The sequence below is a fragment of the Geotrypetes seraphini genome, chromosome 2 (assembly GCF_902459505.1).
Source record: "Geotrypetes seraphini chromosome 2, aGeoSer1.1, whole genome shotgun sequence".
NCBI classification, from domain to species: domain Eukaryota; kingdom Metazoa; phylum Chordata; class Amphibia; order Gymnophiona; family Dermophiidae; genus Geotrypetes; species Geotrypetes seraphini.
In genome coordinates, this window is record NC_047085.1 from 439,776,022 (window position 1) to 439,796,136 (window position 20,115).

At 42.1% G+C, this 20,115-nt stretch overlaps 1 protein-coding gene across 15 annotated transcripts in view; it reads left to right on the plus strand.

Annotated features, from left to right (window-relative positions):
• Positions 1–20,115, plus strand: part of KIAA1217 (KIAA1217 ortholog) — a 1,295,419-nt gene that overhangs the window by 857,513 nt on the left and 417,791 nt on the right. Inside the window, exon 1 of one of the 15 annotated variants that reach the window (XM_033931371.1) lies at positions 17,610–17,739. The exons of the other annotated variants lie outside the window; for them this stretch is intronic. Coding sequence (XP_033787262.1) covers positions 17,629–17,739 — 111 coding nt within the window. The 5' untranslated portion in view covers positions 17,610–17,628. Of the gene's footprint in view, positions 1–17,609; positions 17,740–20,115 lie in introns of those variants that run through there. 15 annotated transcript variants of the gene reach the window in all.

Consider the following 20,115-nt stretch of genomic DNA (forward strand, 5'->3'; position numbering starts at 1 on the left):
TTTACTATCTGTACTAATAATTTACCTTGCTCTAGTAACAAAGGCAAGCAGAAAAGTTTCAGTACTGTATGAGCTCCTAAAGCCATGTTCAAAAAGGGATTAATACCCAAAAAATGTCTATAAAGGCCCTCAGTTGTTGAGCTACTTCATATTCAGCCAATTTTGTAAAGAATAAAATATTAGCAAATGGCCTATAATTGGATGGTAGTGGCGGACCCAAAAAGGGAGATTTGAGTGGTGTAAGAAATATTCTACCTGTGGAAGTACAATAAAAGAATCCTGCTAGTAACATACTATTCATAGGTACAGTTATCCACTGAACTGCAGCGGAAGGAAGTTGTCTCAGTAATATTGAAGAGGAACTATCGAAGGGACATGATGATGTAGATTTTGAGAGATAAACAGTTGTCCAAAACCTATCAGCAGGAATGACCTGATTTGTTTTCCTCTCCCTTTCCATAAGTAAGCAATACTTCTGAAAAGTCTATAGTCTTTACAAAAGGTTTTAGGCCCTCTCTCAGCTCCTGAAAGGCTTTCAGTGCTGAAGGTGGGGAGCTGTTAGCCAGGTCATTTGTTCCCAGGTGGATAAAAACATCAGTGTTAGAATTCTTAATTTCTTTCCTAATTTAAGTTAGTATTTGCCTGGTACTCCTGGTGGCCAAGGATCCTGGAATGCATTTCACTATTTTGGGCTCCTTGACCTGTGTTCTGAGGTTAATTCCTCTGATGATAGTTTTCTGTTTTGGGCTTTTTTATTTGTGCTTAGGGTGTGCTTTTCATCTTCACTGGTTCTAGTTTCACTTCAATTCTTTTTTTCTTGAGCATTGCAATGCCCTAATGCTGCAAAGGAATTCTGTAGGAGTAATAATTGTGATGGTGGATGTTTCTGACTGCAACCAGTGCACAGCTCTCCAGCCACCCTTTACTCCCATCCCTAATGTCTAGCATTCATCCTCTCCATAATCCTTCCAGCTTTCACTTCCTCTTTGAACCCCCAACTAGGTTCGTTCACCAACAGTCATCTCCCTGTTCCTGCCAGAGATGCATAAACACACCCATGCAAACACATTCTTGTTCTTCACATACAGTACATGTGCACAAACTTGTGCATGCCCTGTCTCGCATTTCAGTTGCACACATATGTGCAAATGCATGCTGTCTCATTCTTCACACATGCGCACTCTCATTCTTCAGAAACACACAAAATATTCTTGCTCTTTAGATATACATATGCATGAATTCTTAATTTTCAGGTACACACGTGTACATTGTCATTTTTCAGAAAAGCATGGACATATACTGTCTCTTCTGGTGATAGGCTGCTGTCTACTGCTCATATGCTCATTCAGTTAGTGCCTTCCCTCCTCCAAGCAACCAGCTTTGCTCATCATCATGTGAAGTTCTTGTATTTTCTGCCAGCTCTTTCTCAGCCTGTAGCAGAAGGACCCCCTCCCCCCCACACGCACACACATCTTCTATTAAATTCTTACCTCTTCTCAATAACTCCTGCCCTCACCCCTACCTCTCCAGACACTCACTGGTTCTGCTGGTTCTATCCAAAAACCCTCCGGATCTCAATCTCTCCCCCAGCACTGAGCAGTTCACCTCCTTCCTCCTTCCTGTAACCTAGAGCTGGATCCTACCACTGCCTCTGTATTTGAAGAAGGGAGGACTAAAGTTTTAAAAGGCTAAATTCTAAAAATATCCAGACACTTTTTCTGTCTTTGAGACAGGTAATTTACAAATCTGTAGAATTCTGAAAATACACAGTATAGACAGTTGGCAATCCTAGCCTCATGAGCCTTGAGCATATTTTTCAGACCCCAGGCCTATGCTTAGTTTGTCTATGGCTTAATCTTGTTCTTAATGTAAACCACTTTAATGTTATTGTCAAAAGACAGTTAAGAAAATGTGAAACAACAAGTGTAAAAAAAGGGTTAATTGGGCATCATAATTTTAATTATTAACTTTATTATGTTCTTATAGATAGATAACACTATGGAGCTCATAATCAAAAATTATAAATGACCAAAAAGCATCCTGAATCAGCACTTGTACATCCTAATCGCCTGGACATCCAAATGCCGATAATCGAAACCTCCTTTCTGGATGTGTAGCAAGGTGTCCCAGCCTCTGTGTGTCCAGAGCATGAGATGGGTGTGGTGGAGGTGTGTTATGGTGAGCTTTGGGCATGCATAAGAGCAGATTAGACTTGGACATTTTGCAGCAATAATCAAATGTTTTGCAAGCCATCCTGGAAGGAACTTAGACGTTTGGAGCTAGACCTGTTTTAAAGTGTCTAAGTGCTACAAGGGTGCCCAAACTGATCAGATGACCACTGCATGCAAAAGGTAAGCACTCCCCCAGTGCTCATTGACCCCTCTTCCACCACACAAAAATGAGAACAAAAAGTTACATACCTAGTATGGGGAAGCTTATTAGAGCATCAGGTATGTAGAGTTACCTGGTGAGTGGGCAATTGAAACCATAGAGAGGAGGACGCAGGCCCATAAGGCACTCTAACCCAGTGGCGTACCAAGGGGGGGCAGGGGGAGCGGTGCGCCCTGGGTGCCAGCCCTGAGGGGGTGCTCCCGGCCTTGCCGTTCAGTTCCCCCCCACCCCCGAAGGACCGCTCGCCCCACTGACCTTCCTGCACCACCTGTGAAGCAGCCCGCAGCAGGATCGCGACGTCAGCGATCCCTGAGCTGCTTGGGCGCTGCTTCCTGCACCGCGGTCCCGCCCCTCCTCTGACATCAGAGGGGGGGGACAGGCAGGCAGGCCTACAAGGGGGGGGGACAAGCTACAAGGGGGTGGGACAGGCCTTCAAGGGGGGACAGACCTTCAGGGGGGGTGCAGGCCTTCGGGGGGGTGCAGACATTCAAGGGGGTGCAGGCCTTCAAGGGGGCACAGGCCTTCAAGGGGGGGGACAGGTAGGCAGGCCTCAAGGGAGGGACAGGCCTACAAGGGGGGACAGGCCTTCAAGGGGGGGACAGGCCTACAAGGGGGTGGGACAGGCCTTCAAGGGGGGACAGGCAGACCTTTAAGGGGGGACAGGCCTTTGGGGGGGACCCTGGTTTAGAAGTACACGGAGGGAAGGGGGTGTTCAAAGAGATGTGCATATGCCAAACTTTGGGGGGGGGGGGAAAGAAATAATGGGTCTGAAAATAGAGGAGAGGGAGAGAGATGATGGACCATGGGATTTAGGGAGGGAAGGAACAGAAAGGGAGAGAAATTGGACACAAGGGATGGTGTGGAGGAGGGATAGAGATACTGGATAGGAGGGTAATTAGGAAAAGAAAGGGAGAGATGGTGGACTCTGGGGTGGTGGAGAAGGAGGGAGAGATGCCAGATGAAAGGGTAGTTAAGAAAAGGTGGATCTGTGGAGGGAGATGAAAAAAAGGAAAGATACCAGACTTCCTGGGAAGGGAAGGGAAATGGAAAGGGAGGACAGAGTTGGCAGATGGATGGTTAGCATGCAGAAAGGAGACCCTGGCAAGCAAGTTATCAGAAGAAAACCAGAGCCTTGGACCAACAAGATTTGAAATATAACCAGACAACAAAAGGTAGAAAAATTAATTTTATTTTCTGTTTTGTGATTATAATATGTCAGATTTGAAATGTGTATCCTGCCAGAGCTGTTGTTGGACTGCAAACGTGAGCTAGGATTTAACAGAGAGAGGAAAAGTCCTTTTTGCTTCTTTATTTTATTTACACCACAGCGCCAGTGTGGTTAGGAGAAGCCAAAGGGGGTGAAAAAGCTATAAAACCCACCAGGAGTTTTGAAAAAAATCACCCAACTGGACAGGAAAATCGAATTGAAAAACCAATTCAATAGGCTGAATCGAATCGAAATTTTTTTTCCTGAATCTGGCAGCATTAGTTTGCGCTACTGTCTTAGACTTTAGGACCTGGGATTGGGGAGAGATGGCATCCTCAGTACTTTATAATGCAAGTGAAACGAGGATTTGGTCAGACTTTTGAAGGGTCTGCAGAAAAAAAATATTGTATAGGCCGGGGACATGAGACAGCAGGAAATGGGAACTTTTCTTCCTTCTATTTTTGTGAATGGAAAGGCTGAGGATGTCAGAGAGTTCAGTTAAAATATGTGCTTTATAAGAAAATATAATAATGTGTTTTATAAAGTTTATAGCATAGCTGGCCTACCCAGTGAGGTGTTCCTAGTGGTGGTGGTGGCAGCGTGTTAATGTGTTGAGAGGAAGAGGTGGTCTGGGAAATTCTGCTGAGCAAACTCCGGGCCTATTTCCACCCCCCAGTTAGTCCACTCCACTCAAGTTTCAAGTTTCAAGTTTATTAGGATTTTATATACCGCCTATCAAGGTTATCTAAGCGGTTTTTACAATCAGGTACTCAAGCATTTTCCCTATCTGTCCCGGTGGGCTCACAATCTATCTAATGTACCTGGGGCTATGGAGGATTAAGTGACTTGCCCAGGGTCACAAGGAGCAGCGCGGGGTTTGAACCCACAACCCCAGGGTGCTGAGGCTGTAGATCCAACCACTGCGCCACACACTCCACACACTCCACACACTGAGTGGGTCTTTGGGTGTTGTGTTGGGATCTCTTCCAGTGGTTTATCAGTATCTCCTTCTGGTCCAAGGAAGGAAACTTTGTTATCCTTAGCATTGACCTACAGAATATGTTTGTAACAGCGCTGCTTGTGTGGCATTAGGCTATGTAGTGATCGAAAGAAAAAAAACAGACCTTTGCACATTTTTGCACTATATGGTGGGTGTATGAGGAGATTCACATTTCCTGCACAGCTAAGTCTATGTGAAGTTACCTTGTGCTGTATTTGACATCTAGCAAGGTCTCTGTTTGAAAGGAAAGATCTAAACTTAAAAATGAAGTGGCCAGAAGTTATGGTAAAAGCAGATAGTGTAGCTGGTTTTAAGAAAGATTTGGACAAATTCCTGGAGAAAAAGTCCATAATCTGTTATTAAGACATGGGGGAAGTGTCTGCTTGCCCTGGATCGGTAGCATGGAATGTTGCTACTCTTTGGGTTTTGACCAGGTTTTAGTGTCCTGGATTGGCTACCATGAGAATGGGCTACTGGGCATGATGGACCATTGGTCTGACCCAGTTAGGCTATTCTTATGTTATGTTCTCATCTCTAGGGGCCTTTGTTTTCACTTCTTATTTTAATGTATTTTTTTTTTCTGGGAACTTATCAGTGTTTTTTTATAATGGGAACAAAAATGGAAGAGAATTAATGTGTGTGGGATGAGGGGGTAACTAATTTCTTCAGCTAAATAATTCAATCCACTTCAAACAGACATAGGAGAACTCACGCACCATTCATACACCCTCCAACCAAAAACACTGTTTGACAACCTCCTAGCCATTGGAGCTGCAACACTCGACCCCCAACTCTACAACCAATTGACATCGACCACAGACTGCAAAACATTCAAAAAGAAATAAAAACCCTTCTATTCAAAAAACACATAAAACCGAACTAACACAATCAGAACTGTCCCAAGCATCACCTGCAACTACTCCATATGTACTTCTGATGTCATGACAATTCAGACATAATTTATGTTATGTTATGTTTGGAATATAAGAAAATTTTCACTGCCTGTTTCTATTCTGACCATTTATTCCGTTTCATGGTCATTACAAAAAATATTTTTTTACATGGGGGGGGGGGTGTCAAAAAATGATGGGCCCCGGGTACCACATACCCTAGGAACGCCACTGCTCTAACCACAACATCTATGATATTAAGTATGAGTCCATCAAAACCCACCCAAAACCTACCATAAGTGCTATTGGGATGTTACACAGGTGGGTATAGTAGGTTTTGGGGGAGTATTGGAGGGTTCACTATAAATTAAAAGGGGGTTACGATGAGATATACATCTGACACCCTTTATTGAAGTTCACAGCTGTGCTCTCTAAGGTGCCCCACTGTTCTGCTATGTGGCCTGTCTGTGTGGCCAATCTGTTACTATGCTGGCCACTCCTACATCCAAATGGTCTGGATTAGGATGTTTTGAACTTGGACGTTTTTGTATTTGAAAATGGCCAAAAAAGTTAAGACACCCTAAAGGCCAAGACAGGTTATTTAAAAAAAAATATATATTGGGGGGGGGGGGGGGGGGAAGGACATCTAGCAGTTTCCTTGCCCCGATACGTCCAAAGTCAGACTTAGATAAAACTATCAGAAATGGCCCTCTATGTAACATGATTTTTGTTTCTGGGCAGTAAGTGTAATTTCCTAATTACTCATACCTAAAAAGTATAGAAAATATCTGTTATTTCCATAAAACTTTGCTTTTGTGACCAGAATAGTCAAATTTTGCAAGATATGAACATGCCAAATTTTCATCGTTTCATTCTTATAAAGTCATAAAAAGCAACATAACATGTATTTCTATTGAAGTTATGCAAAGATGACCACAGAAGATTTAGAAGTTTTATTAGATTTACAATTATATTGTAAGTCAATTTTACAAATCAGCCCCCAGATGTAGTCTCTCATCATTGTTTTTGGTAGCAGAGTTTGAAGTCCAGTATTAACTGGTGGAAGCGCTCACCTTGCTCTTCTGATTATACTCCCATATTCTTTTTCAGTGTCTCAAGACGAACATCAAGGACATAGACTAGGGGTGTTGAACTCAGGCCCGCGAGTAAGTTCCCTCTGTTCCTTCCATCCCTCCATCCCATTGCCCACCATCTCTATCCCGGCTTCCCGGTCTCACCTTCAAAGCAGCCTGCAGAGGATCACCATTCAGCTGTAATGAACCTAGCAAGCTGCTGTTGACCTCCACAGCACGTTCCCTCTGCTGCGGTTCTGTTGTTTTTGGCTTTGTGATTGCCCAGGAAGCCCCGAACTACTGCAACAGAGTTATTCCAAGCCACTTTTTCCTTCCTAATTAATTTCTTGGGAAATTCCTTGCACTCCAGGATCTTCTTTATCTGTGGTCCATTGAAGACACCAGATTTGACCTTTGCCTCAGACAGATTAGTTAATATGTCTTGAAGGTACCTGAAGGCTGTCAGCTCCTTATCTAGAGCTCTGACAAATTGTTTCATTAGGCCCAATTTGAAGTGCAGTGGTGGCCTCAGAGCCTTCTGGGGGTCCACCAGTGGTTCCTATGTGATGTTTTTTCTCCCCACATAGAACTTGGTCTGCTGTAGCCAGTCACGCCTTTTGTAGTGTGCTTTTGTGTTCCTGCTGTCCCAAAAGCAGAGATAGCAAGAAACCTTGATAAAACTGCCTTGGAGACCCATTAGGAATGCCACTATTTTGAGGTCTCTGATGACCTCCCGACTGTACTCATCATACTTCAAGGCAATAAGGTCTTGATGCTGTTGTAATCCTCTTTGAGGTGTACTGAGTGAGCCAGTGGAAGAGGGTACTTGTTCCTGTTAGGGAACAGCATAGCTTTGATGCTACTGGATACCTTTTTGTACATAAAGGTGGTAGATGTGTGGAATAGTTTCCTAATAGAGGTAGTAAAGACAAAGACTGTGTCTGAATTCAAGAAAGCATGGGACAGGCATGTGGGATCTCTTAGGGAGAGGAGGAGATAGTGGATGCTGTGGATGGGCAGACTGGATGGGCCATTTGGCCTTTATCTGTCATCAAGTTTTTATGCCACTCTTCACTCTTTTGGGTTACATGCGATTCCAATTCTCTCAAACAGACTGGTCACATTATGGCAGAAACAGAGCCCATATTGATGGGTGAAGGTGGTGGAAAAAGATTGGCAACACTTCCTTTGACCTGTGACTTTCACACTTTCATGTATCAAGTTCCCACTGCTGTAGCCTAGATGTCAAAAGCTCGGCAATGGACTTGGTGAGACCAAGATCTCTGATCAAGTAGTTGAGGTCTACCGCACCATAGTAAAAGGGCCCCTAAATTCACTGAGCTTGGAATCAATCTGAAATGTTCTGCAAAAAAATGTAAATTTAAAAATTCAATGTTCTGGTCACAAAAGTAAAGTTTGAGGGGAATGATAGCCATTTTCTATACTTTGGGGGGGGCATAAGCAATTAAGAAAGAACACATTACCCAGGAACAAAAAAAAAATTGTTACATAGTGTAATAGATATGCACACACACATATTATACATTACGAGAGAAAAGTCTAAAAGTCACTTATCAAGGTAAACAGCAGTTTATCTAGGTTAGTGCAGCTGGGTTTAAAAAAGACAAGTTCCTGGAGGAAAAATCTATAGTCTTTTATTGAGACAAACTTGGGGAAGCCACTGCTTGCCTTGGGATTGGTAACATGGAATATTGGTACTATTTGGGTTTCTGCCAGGTACTTGTGACCTGGACTGACCACTATTGGAAACAGGATACTGGGTTAGATGGACCATTGTTCTGCTCCAGTATGGCTATTCTTATGTAGGTAAATGGGCTTTTTGAAAAATACCCACCTTCAGTGTTGTTAATAATATGGGCTGATTGATCTTTGAATTTGTGTTGGTGTCAAGACTTTGTTTTGTTTGACTTAAGCTGCTCTTCGTCATTCCCCTCCCCCTCCCCCAACCCTCAGGCTGCCATTGCAGGCAACTGACTAGCCTAATGGTTAAGTGGACACTGTTAAAAAGCAGAGAAACCAGCCAGGGTTCTTTTTCTACTGACTTTCTTTATCATCTCAGGTAAGTTGCCACACCTCAATTGCCTTGGGAAGAGATCTACCCAGAGCACCTGAATATTTAACTCAAATTTGGGAATACAAATAATTAAATCTGATAAGCAAGTCAATCAGCATCCTCCTCCCACTTCCCATTCAACCACTGCAGTCCTCCTGTTCTCCAGCTTTGCATGGTTTATCACAGTCAGCAAGCAGGGAGAGAGGCAGTTCAACTCTTCTGAGTTTGCACTTGAGCCAGCAGCTGTCCTGACTAAATAAAATCTGACCAAGTCAGCTGAGTACCTGCCAGTTCAGATATGTAACAACCCCCCCCCCCCCTTAGTTTCCACAATAGTCACAATAAACAATGGTAGGAAGGAAAACACAGATGAGAAGGAGTGGTGAGTGAGGTGTGTACAAGGAGTGTTGGGGGAGTGACATGGTATAATAACAAAAAAATGAGGCCTCTTTCCAGCTATGCACCATTTGTTAGGTTGTTCTATTTGGCCCTCTGCGACTACTCTTTGACTTTTGTTATCTACATAGCCACTGTATTCTGAGAACAGTAAGGAAGAATTATGTTACTTCCAGTGAGAAAAACCACTCAAGGTCCAAATGCCAGAATTATAGCACATGTGCAGTCTAGTGGTTATAGCCTAGAATTACATTCCAGGAAACACTCTGGAATGTGATTGTGGCTACTCCCTTTGCCACTGACCTTGGGAAGTCATTCTACCTCGTTATGCTTCACTTTATCCAAAGATAATAAAAACATTGTCCTTCTTCCCTCCTGTTCAGATCTTTTCAAGCACTGCAGATAATCAGGCCGTATCTGTACACACATTTCTGAATTACTTTAAAACCAAAATGTTATATAAAGTTACAACGTGAATTAGGATATTGTTCAGATTAAAGTCTACTTTGAAATTCAAATCAATCTCTGTTATTTTCCAGGAAAGTAATACATATGTAATAGATGGACAAAACCAAAACATGCCTCTATGCACACAACCCATTTCGACAACGAAACCCAGAGCCTTACAGATCTCAGGTGCCAGGTCACTATGGCAACTAGAAATGTGCCCCTAGAACCCATGATTTTTCTTTTTCTTTCTTTTTACTGCTGCTGCTGGAACAAGAGCTTCCTCCCATCTATATGTAGGTTTGAATGGTGCAGAAGTGCCTGAACTGGTATCAGGGTCTCAAGTCATATGGTTTAAACTCGCTGGAGAACTGGAGGAAGCTCTTGCTCTGGTGGTGGCTGCAGAGCACAATATGAGCATCCAGTCCCCAAAGAATGGATCTAATAGGAAATTTGGGGATGGCTTGCAGGCTAGCTAGGTGCAATGGTTATCAGCAGTCACTAGATAGGAGAAAAGGCTTGTTGGGAGTATGTGGCTAGATGAAGCATTAAGAGCTGGGATGTGGTTGATTGGCTTCTTGGGGGATGAGTCTGTCTGGCAGATATGGGATGAGGAGAGAAATTGGTAGGGGAAAAAGAGATAACAGACTGAGTGATAATAGGTTGGGGCCATATGAGAGACTAGGTGATGGAGACTCGGTGGGAAAGGGCTGCTGACTCTATTTGTTTGCCAGTGCCCACAGTAGTGCAATAGTAGAGCATGAAGGATCGGATTTACCAAGCTGCCTTTTCACTTAAACACAAAATGGTAAAACAGCCTTAGTACATGAAGTCCAAAAGGAGTTGCAAACAAATTTGGAGGAGATCCCTCTCCTCTCCTCTACTCCCCTCTTTCACTTCAGTAGATTGTAAAGTATTGCATGTGGGAAGCAGAAACCCAAGGTACAACTATACGATGGGAGGGATGTTATTGAATGAGAGTACCCAAGAAAGGGACTTGAGGGTAATGGTGGACATGACAATGAAGCCGACGGCACAGTGCGCAGCGGCCGCTAAAAAAGCAAATAGAATGCTAGGTATAATCAAGAAGGGTATTACAACCAGGACAAAAGAAGTTATCCTGCCGTTGTATCGGGCGATGGTGCACCCGCATCTGGAATACTGCGTCCAATATTGGTCGCCGTACCTTAAGAAGGATATGGCATTACTCGAGAGGGTTCAGAGGAGAGCGACACGTCTGATAAAAGGGATGGAAAACCTTTCATACGCTGAGAGATTGGAGAAACTGGGTCTCTTTTCCCTGGAGAAGAGGAGACTTAGAGGGGATATGATAGAGACTTATAAGATCATGAAGGGCATAGAGAGAGTAGAGAGGGACAGATTCTTCAAACTTTCTAAAAATAAAAGAACAAGAGGGCACTCGGAAAAGTTGAAAGGGGACAGATTCAAAACGAATGCTAGGAAGTTCTTCTTTACCCAACGAGTGGTGGACAACTGGAATGCGCTTCCAGAGGACGTAATAGGGCAGAGTACAGTACTGGGGTTTAAGAAAGGATTGGACAATTTCCTGCTGGAAAAGGGGATAGAAGGGTATAAATAGAGGATTACTGCACAGATCCTGGACCTGTTGGGCCACCGCGTGAGCGGACTTCTGGGCATGATGGACCTCAGGTCTGACCCGGGAGAGGCATTGCTTATGTTCTTATTGAACGGTCTCAGTCTCAGTTTCTGCATTAAAAGAAAATTTGTCAAGGTCTGTTGTAGTCTATAGTAGACCAACCAGGCTCAATAGTCAAAATTTGATGCTCCTTACTTTGACATTGATAATTTACTATGACTGGGATTGTCTAAATTTATTGATCAAAATTTCACTAATGGGCAAATATTTAACCAACAGTGAGGAAAGTTTCACTGACAACCTTTGGTGTTATTCCTGGATGTTCAATGCTGAACCATGTCTGGGCTTCGGCAATGAATATCTGGTTTATGTGGTGCTAGCCTGCTAAGTCATGAGTTCCCGCATAAAGATAGGACTGTGTTTTATGCCGTCCCATTTATATGGTTCCCCTGGCTGGTTAAGTGCTGAATATTGACTCAATTGGCCAGTTTTCACTCAGGGCCAGATGCACTAATGTCAGCGATCAAGTTTCAAGTTTAATAAGATCTGTTATCTACGCAGTATCATATATTTCAATGCGTATAACAATTTTCCAATGCATAAAAAATAAAAAAAAGGGTGAACAAAATATGACATTACATACAAATCATATAAGTTCTAATACAAACTGATATAAACTAATACAAAAAGGGTAAATAGGATGGACTACAGTCTTTAATTTTAAAAAAAGAAACATTTGGGGAGGAATATATAGGATGGGATCACATAAAATCCATTAGGATCTGAAGATTTTATATTTGGGAGGTTAAGCTGTCTATGTATTGAATGCATCCTTATACAGAAAGCAGTCGTCACTAAACCAGTTTTGAGTGGTTTAGCGGCAATTGCCTTTGCTGACCCAATGCAGAAAACCACATAGTGAGCCATTTTCTGCACGATTATTCATTCTCTAATCCGACCATACAAATAAGCTCATTAATACTGAAATGCCATGTAAACTAGCAGAGCGATTGATGCTCTAACATGGATTCCTGATCCAAAAAAGTCACTGGTCAAGACTAGTCAGATTGGAGAATACCCACACGGTCTTACTGATCCTCTTTAGTGCATCTAGCCCTAGGTCACTAAGAACTAATTTTCAGTAGTGATAAAACAATACAGAAATCATTCACTATCATGAGAAACTTAAGGCAAGTGTGAAAATTCTTTGACAGAACACAATTCCAGATCTTGGTCCAGGCCCTAGTACTGGGTCTTCTAGACTATTGGAACATTTTCTATCTCCCCTGCCCCACAACCATGATTAAACAACTACAAACAATCCAAAACACAACTCTTAAGACTCATCTACTCACTAAAGAAACACGACCACATCACAGAGGCGCACCTCAACTCACACTGGCGACCAATACAAGCAAGAATACTATTCAAATTCTACTGTCTACTATTTAAAACCATAAAGGCGACAGCCCAACCTACCTGAACAACCACCTAATTCAAACCACCACAACCAGACAAAGGAGAACCCACACTCTGTTCACGTACCCTCCAATCAGAGACGTCAAACGGAAGAAACTATACAATGGCCTCCTAGCCACACAAGCAGCAAAACTAAACCACCAACTCTCCAATTTACTGATAACGACCTCAGACTACAAAATATTCAGAAAAGAAATAAAAACCCTACTATTAAAAAAAAACATACTACCCAACAAACCTCTGAAATCAACCTAAACACCAAAAGAACCATCTCTACTCTCTAATACAATCTAACAATACAAGAACCACCTCAACTTTCTGTATCACCCTTCTTTGCTCTCTAATTCCTCTGAAAATGGCCAGATCTCTTGTATAATCTGCCTTGAACCGCAAGGTAATGGTGAAATAGAAATCACTAATGTAATGTAATAACTAATTAACTGCTGCTGAAAACTAGCAGATAGCCCTGAACACATGATTTAACCAGTCAGTTGCCATTTATTTATTTATTTATTTATAAGCCACTTAAACTAGCTAAAATACGTACACAGTATACCCCCTGCGAATTCGCATTTTGTGATTTGCGAACTCAGTCATTCACAGTATTTTCTGACCGCCTCTTCCGGTCAGAAAATACCACGAACGACTGACCAATGGAAAAAGCTCTTTACACTCAGCCAGCCTTCCCTTCCCCAACCTGAGGTCTTCCCTGGCCGTGCGCCTCCTGTGCCCCCTCCCACAACACGTTGAGCAGAAAAATCACCACCGCCAGTCTCTGGAAGACGCCGCCGACTAAGGCAACCAGGGGACCTTTGCTGGGGCTGGTCGCAGGGAAACCTTGAGGGTCAGCACTCAGCACCATGCTCAAGGCTTGGAGACCAGTCCCATGCTGACTCCTATTCAGAGATCCAGTTTTCCGCGAGCTTTGCAAGTTTCACTGAGCCGTGCACTAAATAGCTTCACAGAGCTGCTTACAAGCTTCAGCGAATTCCTGAAGAAGCGAAAAGCAACACAGGTGCAAATGAGCCAAGGGAGCCTCCTCCATCCTCCCCCCCCCCTCCCCTGGCCCGATCCCAAGAACAGATTGGGATCCAGCACTCTCCTCAGCCAGGCAGCAGTGAGCCTTGGGAAACCGGGGGTCATTATCTGTTCCCTTCAGCAGGGATTCAGAAGAGGGGAAGGGAGGCAGCACAAAGCTAATAAAAACATGATGGTCGAAAGAGAGGAGGAGGAGTGTCGATTACAGTACTCTTTCGCTATTCGTGGTTTTTCAATATTTGCAGTCACCCGCGAACGTAACCCCCGTGAATTTCGGGAGAGTACTGTATATTCTTTAGCCTCTTAACAAGCAGTAACAATCCTCTCACATATAAACACCATATTTCTGCTTACTCAAATAAATTTTTTTACATTTCCCTAATAGGAATCATTAATCTTCTGAGACCTCAGTGATGTCACCCATTATACATGAGCTCTTCACTGGCCCCATTGTAACATTTTCCATATATTTGTATTTTAAATTAAAAAAAATTAAATGGGTCTTAAACCAGTCCTTAATTTATTAAATCTAAACTTTTTAATAGATTCAAGTCAGGTAGGGGACTTCTCCACCAACATGACTCATGAATACCCTAGAGAAAAGGAGAGACAGGGGATACATGATTCAGACGTTCAAATACTTGAAGGATATTAATGTAGAACAAAATCTTTTCCAGAGAAAGGAAAATGGTAAAACCAGAGGACATAATTTGAGGTTGACGGGTGGTAGATTCAGGGGCAATGTTAGGAAATTCTACTTTATGGAGAGGGTGGTGGATGCCTGGAATGCGCTCCCAAGAGAAGTGGTGGAGAGGAAAACGGTGACTGAGTTCAAAGAAGCGTGGGATGAACACAGAGGATTTAGAATCAGAAAATAATATTAAATATTGAACTAAGGCCAGTACTGGGCAGACTTGCACAGTCTGTGTCTGTATATGGCCGTTTGATGGAGGATGGGCTGGGGAGGGCTTCAATGGGTGGGAGGGTGTAGATGGGCTGGAGTAAGTCTTAACAGAGATTTCGGCAGTTGGAACCCAAGCACAGTACAGGGTAAAGCTTTGGATTCTTGCCCAGAAATAGCTAAGAAGAAAAAATTAAAAAATTTAAATTGAATCAGATTGGACAGACTGGATAGACCATTCGGGGTCTTTATCTGCCGTCATCTACTATATTACTATGTTACTATGTTTCACATAGTTGCTGTATCAAGGTCTGTCCCCTAAAAGTAAAAAGTAGTGTATTCAGATATAAATTATTCCAATTAAATTCCTAAAATATATACAGTATATATATATATATATATATATATAAACTTTTCAGATGCCTTTTTACCACACTGATTCCATCTTCCGATACTCCTCAGCTTCAAATGGCGTCTATTAGAATACTTCTTTATAAATTTAAAAGTCAGCTGATTAGCTGATTGTCTCTTAACATTTCACAAAGCTCCTCATTCAAACCAATGTCATCAATTCAATTTCTGCATTAAGTTCCAACGGAGCAACTGTATTTAGTCTAAAAACCAGTTTTGCTCTTTATAATTTAGTTGTTTTTCATAATTTCAATCTGCCCACCCTACTATTACTTGGCCAATAATTCACCATCTCAAATCTGACATGCAAATGTGTTTTTACCTAGCCAGTGTTGAATAAGTGGGGCTTGAAGATTTGCTGTCTTAATGCACGATTTATGCTCATTCAATCTGAGGTGGATAGATCAACTGCTTCATCCCACATATACTAGTTTACAGGGACAGATAATTATATGTACTACATTTTTATTAACACAAGATGTATTTGTCTTTGCTTGAACACAAGTGTTCATTTGGTAATCCACCCACACAGGTCCCTCTAAATTAAGATGAATTTTCAGCTGAAAATGTATGCTCCTAAATTTGACTGAAAATAAGGTACACATTTAGGAGCATACATTTTTGAGCTCAGGTTAAAAAAACATAAACAGGTCTGGCATTACTGAGAATTCCCTTCGTAATTTCAGATGTTCCAGTTTGTGGCTTTCATTAATATAGTTTTTCCATTCATTATCCATTTGGGTTTTGCTGACACTTTTTCAATAGTAGCTCAAGGTGAGTTACATTCAGGTACCCTGGGCCAATTCCCTAACCATAAAGGGCTCACAACCTAACTTTGTACATGAGGCAGTGGAGGGTTAAATGACTTGCCCAAGGCCACAAAGCCCAGCAGTGGGATTTGAACTGGGCTCCCTGGGATAGCCAGTCTATTGCTTTAACAACTAGGTTACTCTTCCAGTCCATTTAATGTTCTCATATATGAGAGTTGTGTAAAACTATTAATGAAGCACTAGACTGTATTACTATATGTCCTGTTGTGTCTGTGTAACCTGTTAGTCTAACGAACATCTGGGTTGTCTGCCTGATGCCTGCTTATCTTTGGTCTTCAGCACAATACTTCCGTGTTGTCTTTGTGCAGCTGGATCAGGATGCAATGTGGTGATTTTTTTTTTGCAGTGTCGACATTCGCAGATTGCTATCTCAGGGCAAAGGAAACAATGCATGCAGATGAAAAATAGTGAAACAAAAGACTGCAGTTATGTTTCAGTCAGCTGCTGACTTGCCAGGTTCTATTCCAGACCTAAATGTGTGTCTGATTTCTTCAGGTGGAAATTTTATTTGAGGTCAAACATTAGCTTGATAGCTGTTGCTAAATCCCATCTTTTCGACGGCTATTTGGAATTTTCTAGAATTTTGTTATTCCATGTATATATTTGCTTATTTATTTGTTTTGATTACATGCCTTACTACATCACTCAAAACATGTTTAATAAAATGTTATTTACAATATAAAAATTTAAATCATCTCCGTTTCCCCTACCCAACCACACATTCCCATCCCATAAAATACAGGCAGCTTTTCAGATACCAGAAAGGGGTAAGGAAAGGTCCTATTCCCCAGTAATGCCTCAGAGGGTAGAGGTGTGGGTTAGAGTGCGTTTATTCTCGTGTTCTGCACACTGAGTGCTGTATTTACTTCTGAATTCCTGGGCTGTGGTTTCTGAATTCAGTTTGAGTTTCTGAACTCTGTATCCATTTATGTTTTCCCTGGGAGCGTGCCAGCCCCAAGAGCAAACTACATCTGCTGATTTTTTTTTTTTTCTACTGTCGATTAAGTTTCCCACTTGAAGTTTAAACTTTGAACAACCCTAGCCTAGTGTGTTATGTGTTGTTCTTTTTACACTGGTACTTATGTTGACAAAGTCAGAAGCCCAAAATCGAGAGACTCCTTGTAATCCTTTTCTTAAAGATCCATAGGGAGTATGGGGAACTACTGAATTGTGCTAGCCAGAGAGAAGTGTGTGTGGTGGTGGTGGTGGTGTGGGGGAGGGGGGGCGCTAAGTTATGTGGTGCATGCAGATATAGGGCCAGATGCTCTGAAACTGCCATTAAAATCCTATGGGTTGCTGTAGTGTAAATTGTCCAATTTCAAAACGGCAACCAGTGCTCCAAAAACCTCACAGAGGTTTGCAGAAATCCCATCCAGTCAGTCACTGGAAAAAGCAACTGACACATGCTCAGAGCCAGCAAGGGAAGCCCTGAAGCAAGCCTTCTGTTGCTCAGCTGTTTGGGGGCAGGAAGAAAAGTTTTTTGGGTTGTGCCCATTTGTATTTTATATATTATTTGGTTTTCTACATAGGGAATGTGTGGCACAGTGGTTAGAGCAACAGCGTTAGTATCCTGAGGTTGTGGGTTCAAATCCCTCACTGCTTCTTGTGACTTTGGGCAAGTCACTTAATCCCCTCATTGCCCTAGGTACAGTAGATAGAGTTTGGGACAGATAGGGAAATATGATAAAGTACCTGAATGTAAACCACATAGGATATAGGTGGTATATAAATAAATACATAAAATAGGGTTACCAGACCTCTGGGGAAAACCGGACATGTCTTCTTTTTAGAGGACTGTCCGGGTGCTCGGAGGAATTTCCAAAACCTGGCAGTTTGTTCAGGCTTTGGAAGTCCCCCGAGCTCAGGGCTGCGTATGGAGTCCCGCTGTACAGACATCAATGCGATGACATCATATGCGTGCACACATGCACGTGACATCAGCACGTCGACGTCCGCACTTGTGCAGAGGCCCTTCAGACCTCAGGTAAGGAGACAGGAGGTTTGGCTGGGGGTGGAGCTGGGGACGGAATGGGGCAGAACAGGACAGTGCCAGGTGTCCTCTTTTTTTTTAAAGAGGAAATCTGGCAACCCTATTTATACATTATTTGATTTTTTATCTTGTGGGTCACTTGTGATTGTTTACACCCTTTGTGAATTGTTTTTAAGATTATTGTTTTTACGTTATTTGGATGCTTATTAAGCTACAAACTGGTACATCCAATCTTCTGTTCCACAATCTTTTTGTTATTTTGCTGCTTCATTTCCTTTGTGGAACCTTTTGGTGCTATTTGGATGTTGTTGTTTTGTCTTCTGGAAAATACCTCTCAAATTATAGTAATTGGCAAATGGTACTCCTCATGACTATTAACACTCGCATACTGCCCAAACCCCTTCTCCATACAGGGCACATAAAAGTACACACCTTCTAGGGGAAAGGGATTGGGACTTGTATATTGCCTTTTTGTAGTTTTACAATCACATTCAAGCATTTTCCCTGTCTGTCCCGGTGGGCTTACAGTCTATCTAATGTACCTGGGGCAGTGGAGGATTAAGTAACTTGCCCAGGGTCGCAGGGAGCAGTGTGGGGTTTGAACCCACAACCTCAGGGTGCTGAGACTGTAGCTCTAACCATTACAACACACTCTCCTCCCTCCATGGGATAATTTCCCCCAAAAAACACTTCTGTGGAAAAAGAGGGTTTAGCTGAGGAAAAACTTTATAAAACTACCTCCACTGAGTGCTCAAATATAGTATACTGTGTGTTTGATTGTTACCGATACATTTAGCCAGAAATTAATTAGATACTACTTCAGTAGGCCTGAAGCTATAAAAACATATACCTGTAAATCTTGTTTGAAAACAGCTGACAAATTAATGAAAGGATTAATAAATATACCTCAAAATGCAGACAAGTGAGTTTATGACTATGAACTGGTCATTCCTTCCTTGGCATTAATACCAGTGAGCATCCTGGATAATTAGTGTGTATTACACTGCCTGCTATCGACATAAAAGATGTATATTCTGTATATTTCATTAATGTCCGCAAAGAGTGTCCTATTTAACCTCTGCTTTTCTGAGGCTTAGGAGATTGTGGTGGGGTGGGTTTTGGATGTTGTGGCTTTGATGGAGGTGTGCATGTCCCCTGTATAAATCAGAAATGGATTGATATGTTTTGCAAGTGTAAAGCAGCTTACACAGGGCTATAATTTTTGTACTGTAGACAAGGTGTGTCTGGTAAAGAAATGTGTCGGAGGACATTGAGTGAGACACAATAGATAACCAAGGCTTTTTAGAATATTTTCCTTTCTACTTTTCTAACTGGCCTTAAATCCAAATGAAGGTAGCGTAGAAAAATTCAAAATTAGCAGATTAAAGAAGTCATAATCACAAAATAAATTTAAGTGCAACCAATTTTAATAGGAAAACTTTTGAAAATTGACTTATTATATATATGTGTACTAAGGGCTCCTTTTACGAAGGTGCACTAGGGCCTTAACGCACGCTAGCCGCTACCGCCTCCTTTTGAGCAGGCGGTATATTTTCAGCTAGTGCGCGCTAATCCGGTGGGTGCGATAAAACCGCTAGCGCACCTTCGTAAAAGGATCCCTAAAATTTACTGCAAATATTGGCAATACTATGGTCTATTTTAAATTGTTTATTTTTATGTTTGTAGACCGTTACAGTTTTGCAAGAGCTGGTACAAGTTCAGACATATGCAAAGAAGGTACAAGATTTCTAGGGCCCAAATGTTTAGGGGAACAGTATCAGACGCTCAGGATTCAGGAGGCTAGTGTTTGCAGTGGCCTGGCTTTTTAGTTATTTTTTCCCAACTGTACGGAAACTGAAACAATGATAGAAAAGGGATTGAGAATGTCTTGACAGTCTGGGGGTGAAATGGTGTGGTAATACACAAGCAGCAAACTGTGAGCTGGCTCGGGCATGATGGTTTCCATGAGTGGGCTAGGCTGCCAAGACTGTCCCCAGCTAGCCCAGGGTAATGGGGGGCTAGATGACTTGTCCAAGGCCACAAAGACCTGCTGCGCGATTTGAACCTTGGCCCTGTGGCTCTCAGCCTGCTGCTATAAACATTGGGCTTCTCCTTCGCCTCTTGAGGGCAAAATAACTTTCTGAAAGTTTAGCAGAATAGAATGAAAATTTCCAAGTTTATTATAAGATTTGATTAATCGCCTATTTCAAATTCTAAGCGATGTACAGTTAAAAATTACAGAATAGAGGGAAACAGACATGACTAACAAAAAACTATTATTAAACATATTAAAATTCATTAAATACATACAAGGTCAAACATAAGGTGAGTTTAGAGAAGAAATACAATTTAGTTCCAAAAAGAAACAAT